This window comes from Phoenix dactylifera, chromosome 5 (genome assembly GCF_009389715.1).
Source record: "Phoenix dactylifera cultivar Barhee BC4 chromosome 5, palm_55x_up_171113_PBpolish2nd_filt_p, whole genome shotgun sequence".
Taxonomy (NCBI): Eukaryota; Viridiplantae; Streptophyta; class Magnoliopsida; order Arecales; family Arecaceae; genus Phoenix; species Phoenix dactylifera.
Window position 1 is genome coordinate 3,314,135 of NC_052396.1, and position 10,275 is coordinate 3,324,409.

Below are 10,275 nucleotides of genomic sequence, written 5' to 3' on the forward strand. Positions count from 1 at the left end.
CGAAAAAGGAGATTCCACGGTGGGGAGGGGCCGAAGAACAGGAAGAAGAAGGGGGCGCCCTCCCCCTTTCTGCGGCCGCCGGCGGTCATGACCCGCCCCCTCCCGCGTCCGCCACGGCCCAGCCCGGCATTATCGGCCTCGCGGGAGGAGAGAACTTCCCACGGCCCGGCCACGACCCGGCCCCTCACGCGGCCGCCACGGCCCGGCCACGATCTGGCCCCTCCCACGGCCGTCGCCGGCCACAGCCCGGCCCCCTCCCGCGGCCGCGGCGGCCTGGCCCCCTTCCGGCGCCGCCGGCCGCGCGGGAGGAGAAGAAAGGAGAACGGGGGAGAGGAAGGAAGGAGAAGAAGAAAAAGAAAAAAAAGAAAAGGAAAAAAAAAGAGAAGAAAAGAAAATTTAAAAAATAAAAAAAGAATAAATAAATAAATATTTATTTATATAAATGAATGAATGAATGAAAAAATGAGATAATAAATAAATATATTTCAATATTATTAATTATTTACACTAATAATTATAATATTTTATACCTTTATTATTGTATTATACTATTAATATTATATTATATTACATTACATTATAATACATTAATATGTTATTTTAAATAATTTAATATTATGTTATATTATGAGAAATTAATTTATACCAATAATTATAATATTTTGTACCTTTATTATTGTATTATACTATAAATATAATATATATTACATTACATTATAATACATTAATATGTTATTTTAAATAATTTAATATTATGTTATATTATGAGAAATTAATTTATACCAATAATTATAATATTTTATACCTTTATTATTGTATTATACTATAAATATAATATATATTACATTATATCATAATACATTAATATGTTATGTTAAATAATTTAATATTATGTTATATTACAAAATATTAATTTACTCTAATAATTATATTACTATTATGCTATATTATAATAATATTATTTTATATTACAAAAATATTATACTATATCGTATATTTATGTATTAATATATGTTATGTTTTATTATGTTCTGTTGTATAATACTATGCAATGTCCTTTATGATAATTTTTTCATACAAAAGTACTTTCTCAGTTTGTTTACCAAACACAAAACAAAGTACCACAGCACTTTACGAATGTAGTTACCAAACAGCAAACAGCTTTTTATAACAGCTCTACTTCAGACAGCTCTACTTCCAACAGCTCTACTTCTAACAGCTCTACTACCAACAGCTCCCCCAAACATGGCCTAAATGGCTGTCAAATTTTCCTAAAAGGTGCGAACAAAACCTCTCATTCTTTATTGCATAAGCCTTATGAATGTTCTATTTTTGGCCTATAAAATCCAATCTTTTTTGATTTTGTTAATTACTTAGATTATAAGGCATGCTATAAGACTCTTACGCCACATGGCTGGGAAACTTTCTGTTATCACGTAAACAACAACTACAAATATTGCGAGAAAAGGAAAATTTTCTAATACACGTGAACAACACCAGACTGTACACATTCCATGAAGAATAGTGTAATTCAGCATTATAAAAACCTCATGAATCTTCTACTTTTTGAAATCTAAGCCCTCATTCACATTCTTTACCTCAATAATCTCTTTTTTCCATAAAATCTAACATTTTCAAAATATTTTTTTATTTCTTTTTGGTAATTAGTTTCTTAAAAGATAAGATTTTTAATAAGACTATTATGCTAGATGGAAGAGGAAACTTTTTTGATAACCCATAATAGAACCTCATTGCACATGAATGCCTTGTGAAACTTCAACCTTTTAAAATCTGAGCACTCATTCATTCTTTTACACCCGTAATCTCTTTTTTCTATAAAATCTAACTGTTTCATAATGTTTTTCTATTTCTTTCTTATAGTTAGTTTCTTAAACAACAAAATATGTAATGTGACTATTATGCCATATAGAAGAGGAAACTTTTTGGTACCACATAAATAGCATCTCCTTGCACAAGAATACCTTATGAATCTTCAACATTTTGAAATTTGAGCTCCTATTCACATTCTTTTATACCAGTAATCTCTTTTCTTTATAAAACTTAACTATTCCATAGTGTTTTCTATTTTTTTTGGTAATTAGTTTCTTAAACGACAAGATATGTAATATGACTATATGTAAGATGGAAGAGAAAATCTTTTGATACGACATAAGTAGCACTTCATTGCATATGAATACCACATGAATATCTTATGAATCTTCGACTTTTGAAATATAAGCTCTCTTTCACATTCTTTTATACTAGTAAACACTTCTCTCTAAAAAATCTAACTATTTTATAACGTTTTTTCTTTTTTTTTTTAGCAATTAGTTTATTAAACGACAAGATGTATAATATGACTATTACGCCAGATGAAAGAGAAAATTTTTTAATACCACATAAATAGCACCTCATTGCACAAGAATACCTCATGAGTCTTCAATATTTTGAAATTTGAGCTCTCATTCATATTCTTTTATACCAGTAATCTCTTTTCGCTATAAAACTTAAGCAATTTATAACGTTTTTTCATTTCGTTCTAGTAATTAGTTTCTTAAATGACAAGATGTGTAATATGACTATTATGTCAGATTGAAGAGAAAACTTTTTGATATCACATAAATAGCACCTCATTGCACAAGAATATCTCATGAATATTCAATATTTTAAATTTGAGCTCTCATTCACATTCTTTTATACCATTAATTTTTTTTCTTTATAAAACTTAACCGTTTCATAATGTTTTTTCATTTCTTTCTGGTAATTAGTTTCTTAAACGACAAGAAGTGATATATGACTATTTTGCCAAATAGAAGAGAAAATTTTTTGATACCGCATAGTAGCACTTCATTGCATATGAATACCACATGCATACCTTATGAATCCTCGACTTTTGAAATCTGAGCTCTCTTTCACATTCTTTTACGCTAGTAAACTATTTTCTTTAAAAATTCTAACCGTTTTATAACGTTTTCCATTTCTTTCTAGTAATTAGTTTCTTAAACTACAAGATGTGTAATATGACTATTATGTCGGATGGAAGAGGAAATTTTTTGATGCCACATAAATAGCACCTCATTGCACAAGAATACCTCATGAATTTTCAACATTTTGAAATTTGAGCTCTCATTCACATTCTTTTATACTAGTAATCTCTTTTCTCTATAAAACTTAACCGTTTCGTAACATTTTTTCATTTCTTTCTAGTAATTAGTTTCTTAAACGACAAAAGGTATAATATGACTATTTTCCCAGATGGAAGAGAAAAATTTTTGATACCGCATAAGTAGCATTGTATTGCATATGAATACCACATGCATACCTTATGAATCCTCGACTTTTGAAATCTGAGCTCTCTTTCACATTCTTTTACACTAGTAAACTCTTTTTTTTAGAAATTCTAACCGTTTTATAACGTTTTTTCATTTCTTTCTGGTAATTAGTTTCTCAAACGACAAGATGTGTGATATGACTATTATGCCAGATGGAAGAAGAAAATTTTTGATGCCACATGAATAGCACTTCATTGCACAAACCTCGTGAGGAAGAGCATTTTTCGAAGACACGTGGAGGAGTGGAGCGTTGTTTCAGTTTTAGATTTAATGCTTGCCCTCTTTGTAACGTTTCCTCTTTCTCTATATAAGTCGTCATACCATCATCGTTTTTCCTCAAGCCCCATCAATCTTCTATACATCCTCCTTTTATTTTAGGTATAGTAGAGTTTATTCATGGGCATTCTTCATTCTTTCGAGGCAAATCTAATTATGAGGTGAATTTTACGGTTTTTTGGCCTCGTAGTCCAAAGGATTTTTATGATGTGTGAGATCATCGACACCTTGCCCTGGAGGAAATGGCTTATTATCCTAAAGGTAAGTATAAGTAATAATTATTTACTATTTTATATCTCATTCTATTTATATTACGAGTATAGGAATCTTTAGATAATCGTAGAAAGATTTCTTCTAGATGGCAATTTCCATATCCTAGATGCTAAAGATTTGGAGTTGAAACTATGATGGGTCCAATTCATTCTCCTCTACATCTTGCATACATGCAGCACCTCCTTCTCACTCTACACTTGTTGACAATTTTATCTTATTATAGCACGTTTTTTTTTTATGTATTGTTGTTTCCTGAAAATAAGTTAACATATTTTAGCATATCTGACAGATAAAATGGAGTTTAATCGAGTGGATTAATTCGTGCACCTCTTCGTCCTCCTCAGATCCTTGGGGCAAGGCGAAGAAACCAAGGACGATCACAAAGGTGGTCCTCATCAGTAGAGTCAAGCAATCTCAAAGAAAGCCACTTAGGTGGCTGTTCCACGACCAAGTAATCCTCCATTGGATGGTAAGGTCAATGCTACTTGACAAAGGCTCCAGTAGAAAGCTAGGCCCGCTTCAGAGTTAGAATACCAAATAGTAGAAACTACGAGATGCCTTGATTTTTTTATGGTGAATGATTTATGTGCTGACCATTCTTTTTGTTTCTGGTCTTTTGCTTAGCTCATTGATGAAGAATTAAGCCTGATTTGGAGGATGTTTACCTTGGTTGCCACATCGAGATCCTCGGCTCCTTGCATGGGGGGTAACTCCTCATCTCTCTCTTTTAACTATGAAATTTAGATAGATAGATATGAATCACGTAGTTTGTGACATGCAGGACATTTGTCCCCTTGCATGTCTACGTGCGGAGCTCACAGATGAAATTTGTTGTGGGGATTTGGGATGGAGGAACCAGCCATCTAGTTGGTCCCTTGGATTGCTACAAAGCTAGATGGTGATCCAGCACCAAATTCAATGGTGGTCTTCCTTCCATGGACATGCTTGGATTAACATTTTGTAAGGTCACCAAGGTTCATGTGGATCTGTGTAATCTCAAAACAGTATCAAATCCTTCAATGTAAATGACAAGTGCCATATATGTTCATTTTCCCAATCGACATATTTGATGCTGAATTCCCAATCGACCTTGTTTATTTTTGAATGAGATTTTTTTTAGCAATTTGAGGGAAGAAAAATATTCTACATATTCATTGCATAAGAAATTGAGAATGCATGGATGCCGTCCCTTCGTAATATTTTCAGAATGTTAGCTAAAATATTCAAGGCAAGAAATTTATGCACAACCTCTTACAGCATCTAAGTAATATGCTGAATATAAGTCTAAAATTATTTTAGAGTTTTTTTTTTCTTTTTAACTAACAAAAAACTCAAAGATATACAGTGGTCAGTGGTCAAGGTTATAAATAATGGAATTACCATTATAATGGTTTTGGTGATCTCCATTACATTATATGTATAATAATGGATAGGTTAATGATAATTACTATAATATATTATTTACTATTATAATAGTCCGTTATAATATAAATAATAATTGTTATTTTCAGCTATCTTTAACACTAGTTTTTCAAAATTCAAAATATCTCATTGAACCTCTCAAAAAATAATTTTATGGTCCAAAATATAATACTTTTATTAAATGAAAAGTGAAAGAGAAAGACAATACCATTATTTTCATGTTATTGACAATTATATCCCATTATAAACACCTTTATAGTATTTATTATTTAAATATTAAAAATTTGAAATGATTATCTTTTTCTTTTAGGTAATAATGGCCGTTTTTAGCCGTTATAATGCCAATAACAGTTTTGGTTGGATGTTGATGGTATTTAGAAGTGCTATTAGGTTGGATCAGGTCTGGATTTTAATGAACTCATACCCAAACCTATTTAGGTGTTCAGTCAAAATTTTGTTCCTTTTTTTGTTTATTAAACGATGAGATTAAAGTTGGTTTGTACAAGTTGAGTTTAGATATATTATACGTTGAGTTTAGATATGCTATGACATGCGACTTATCTATTATACACAAAAAAATATATCTCAAGTAAAAAAAATTAAATTCATCCGAAATTTACTAATAGAATGCTTCAAAAATTACATTATGAGCAACGAGCATTCAATAGTTAAAGTGATGCTCCTCTGCTCCTTTTAGTTTATGTAGTTTGCTTGATAGTGATGTTGTTGGCTGTGTTCATGCGAGAGTAGTGTGAGCAGCCGTTGTATAAAAAAAAAAAAGAAAAAAAAAGTATATTATAATGATCAACTAAAAATTGCAAAGATACATTTGCCTTAAAATTCAACATAAATAAATAAACACATTCTAACATGCAATTATTTTTAATCTATCCCATTAAGTTATAAAGCAAGAATTTAGAAAATAAAAAGTATATAAACAAAATTAATATTATATATATATAAATGGATCAGATAATTTGTCGGGGATTGGATTTGTCGGGTCTTGAGACGCTCAAATCCAGCGTATTCATCTCTCAAATACGCTATTTCTTAACTTGCCGGATTTCGCTCGGGACTAATAAATTGGGTCCCAGGTAGTTACCATGATAGAGCGCAGCCATTGTTTGGTATTGGACGTTTTCCTCTATTTTTGATCGAGAAGCCGCTCGACGATCGAGGGGGGATGGCAAAAGACGGGAAAGAGGGAGAGGCGATCAGCCGATCGAAGCATCGCTCTTGATCCCTTTTCTTCGTCGAGTTAAAGGTATTCGATCCAAAACCTAATCCAACCTCGGGCAAATATCGATGTGTTTCGCCCCCTCAGAAATTAGGGTTATCTAATTTTTTGACGTCCGTTTTCGGTTTGCGCACCTAGTCAATTTTAGGATCAGGTTAAGTTGCTCTCATGATAAATTAGGCTAAGAGGGTGGAGTTTAGAGTGCAGAGTGCATTCGTTTTCGGAGCCATCAATTTTCGTTGCAAGAAAAGTTTCTTATTTCTTCCCGTTTGATCCATAAGCCATCTTTCTGCACATAAATGTATAGGATGTGCAACTGCAGTTAGATTTTCTTTTCCATATTTTGTGAAATGTGGCATCTTACCAAAAAAAAATTGAATTTTGATCAGGGCTGTATTGCATTTGGTTTACGAAGTAGGATTTTCGAGGAATCAACATTACATGGTCTATTAAAAGTTCATGGTCATAGAAGGTAACAGAAGGGGAGAGGACGTTATGAAGAAACAAAAAGAGGAAGGATGATATACAATAGATTGAAGAAACCCATCAAAGAACAAAAGTTATTAAATCAAAGCTTCAATTAACTTTTAAACTTAAAACAGAGGATGCTATCAAAAGACAAGAAGATTTTTAAAATCTAACAGCAAAGAGGAATTTTTGAGATAATAGCAAAGAACAACGTTTGAGATGATCGCAAAGATCAATTGAAACAGAATTCCATTTGTATGTGTAGATAGATAATACATTAAACAAATGGGGATACCCACAGAAAGAGTAAAAGAAATTAAACCAATGCTTTAATCAAGTCTTGAAGTTTAAAACTTAGGATTATCAAAAAGACAGTAAATGTTTAGGAATCCTAGAGCAAATAGTAGAGCTATTATCATTTTGACCATTGATGTACATTAAGATTAGTGTCCATGAGATAGGGAATGAGACATGCACCACTCTGAAAGGAAACATACATAAATATTAATCTTGTAAATTATATTTAGAGTTAAATCTTTCCATTTTGTCATATACTTTAGCATGAATTAAAAGTTTATATTAAAATGATCATCATCCACAAACTTTGATTGGGATATCCATTTGTTTTTAGTGTCTGTGGAATTGGTAGTCCTGTAAATACGATTTTGTTACTACAGTGTTTACAGTGTTATACAGCAGGCGGTTTTTTTTTTTTCTCCAGTTTATTAACACCATATCTTAGTTCAATTTCAACTAGCACATACTTCTATGAGCACATAATCACTGATGATGATGATGATGATGATGATGATGATGTTATGTAGGATACATGAAGAATACTAGGTTAATGATGCTAAGTTCATGAATCCACAGAAACAGGTCTTGTGGATTGCAATTATTTTTTAGATGCCAACAACTTGGAGAACCACATGAAGGGCCCATTTCATCCCCTCTCTCTTTACAATTCTTTTACATTAATGCATCATCCGCTCAGCTGCCTTTGCTATAGTATTATTAATGACTTCATCTTTTTTAGCAAATTGTTGAGTGTTATTATTATTTTCTAGGTAGCTTAACACATTTTGTTTATCTACAGTGGCTATGGAGTTTGGTAATGTGGGCTCATGCACCTCTTCCTCCCACTCAAGCCCCAAGGGTAAGGGCCAACAGATCAAGGACTGGTATGGAGGCGTTTATCATCTGTAAAGCAATCTCATGGAAGGATTCTGGCACACAATCTGCTACATCATCCTCCCCTTTGATCTGGATGGTAAGATCAATGTGTACACAGGTTCACATAAAAAGCTAGGCCTAATTAAGAAAGGTGTAAAATGGATACATAGATTCACTGCAATATGGCCACTTCAAAATTCAAATACAAAACAGCCAAAGGCTTGAAATGTTTTGATAGTGCATGACTTACATTTTGTCATTCTCATTTCCTTTAATTGACCTTAGATCGTTAAGGACGAAGCATGCCCAAACCAGAGGATGACCTGATTGGTTTCTGCAGGTCGATCCATGTAATCACACCAGATGTACATCTAACAGCACTCCCTACCTCATACCCTCTTTTTTTTTTTAAAAAAAAAAAACTGAATTCAACTGGGTTGATTTTCTAGACTGGAGCTCTACCATTCTCCACTACATTCTTCTTTTCCTTGGAACCCATGACCCTCATCTTTCCTCTGTAGTCTATGTAAACCACCCAGCTGCGTATTCCACTTTCACAACCATATTCCTTTTACATTCCTTAATCATGAATTCATTTTCTTCTGGCTTTTTAGTATTTTAGTAGTAGGAGAAAATTTAGTCATATAAGATTGTTTGTTACAACCTGGTTTGTGACAGCCAGGGTCCTCCTCTCCCATGGTTGCCTCATCAGCCAAGTAGGTGAGGTTTGCTACAAGGACCTGGATAGAGGAAAACCGCCATCTGGAGAAGGCAATAAAGCATCCAAGGTATTGTAATATAATAATGCACATTAACGAATGTTGGGCCTGTTTTTCAGGATTGTGGTGTCGGAGGAAAAGGAGAGATTTGCGCTCCAAACTCTCGTATAATGAAAAGTGTAATATATGTCATTCTATGTCCAAACTTCAATTGCATCTTATGCTAACTTTCCCTATATCCCTGCCTCATTTTGTATTGAGACATTGCATGCAAAGAATATGTTGTGCTGTTCAAATGGAATAAACTTTATTAAATATTTGTTTTGTGCGAGTATACGGATCATATCCTGTTTTGCAGTATTATTTTTGATAATGTTGGTGTGCACTCTGTGCTTATTTTAATATCGTTGGTCATGACTCCAAAAAATAAGATTTAGACTAATTTTACATGATAAATAAGATCTTAAAATTCATATATTTTTTTATTTGTCCTTTAAGCAAAGGTATGCCATAGCTAAGCCAATGTTGGTGCCATTAGTAAAGAAAGATTCCTTACGCCGCAAAACTTTACCAACTTAACTAAGTGGGGACACTCACATAAGCTGTGTTTTTTATACTTGCCAAAGCATGAAAAAGCTGAGCAATGATTTCTTAGATAAAAGCTTTAGTTCTTTTGACTTGTGCTCCCTTTGCCTCATTGTTGTTCGATAATCTCGATTTGTAAGGTGTATCTCATCTTTCCTCCAATTTTTCCGTGTAAGATAGAGGTGTAATGTGGTTATTCCACGTTGTAAACCTGCTGTAAGTATGGTTAACAACACCTGAAAAACTTCTTCTCATTGTACAAGCCTTATGAAGCACTTCATGTCACTAGCTATGTAACAATAATTAATATTACATCGGGCAGATGATGGTAGAATATTTGACACCTTCTCATAGTACAAACCTCATGGTGCAGTTACATGTGAATAAGACTTTTTCATTGTACAAAACTTGTGTGGGACTCTATGTTTCTGGCTACTTAATGACAATGAACATTACATGGCTTCTATAGTAGATGGCAGGTGTGAACATCTTCGCATTGTATGAACCTCATGAAGCACTTTATGTTACTAATTATGTAGCGACGATGAATGTAAAATGGATTCAATGGCACATGGCATGGGAATAATTCCGACAATACGCTCGTTATACAACCCTCGTGAAGCATTTGGTACTAACATCGGCTTAGCGACAACGAATGTTACATGGCTTAATGGCAAATGGCAGGTATGATCTTTTTGATAGCACGCAAACAACACCTCATTATACAAACTTCATAAAGCATTTCATGTTCCAAGTTACTTTTTGACAATGAACATCACATGAATTCAAT

The 10,275-nt window shown here is 33.4% G+C and overlaps 1 protein-coding gene and 1 long non-coding RNA gene across 2 annotated transcripts; both read left to right on the forward strand.

Moving 5' to 3' along the window:
* The first annotated feature begins 3,689 nt into the window (after window positions 1-3,689).
* Window positions 3,690-5,002, forward strand: LOC120110737. The gene is made up of 4 exons (XM_039126293.1): window positions 3,690-3,869; window positions 4,171-4,350; window positions 4,506-4,587; window positions 4,663-5,002. The coding sequence occupies exons 1-4, from the start codon at window positions 3,813-3,815 to the stop codon at window positions 4,704-4,706; spliced, it is 363 nt and encodes a 120-aa protein (XP_038982221.1). The 5' UTR covers window positions 3,690-3,812; the 3' UTR covers window positions 4,707-5,002.
* Window positions 5,003-6,347: 1,345 nt separating this feature from the next.
* LOC103704681 lies at window positions 6,348-9,234 on the forward strand. The gene is made up of 3 exons (XR_003385159.2): window positions 6,348-6,567; window positions 8,105-8,278; window positions 8,860-9,234. It is a non-coding gene; the product is annotated as an uncharacterized LOC103704681 (long non-coding RNA).
* Window positions 9,235-10,275: the final 1,041 nt, after the last annotated feature.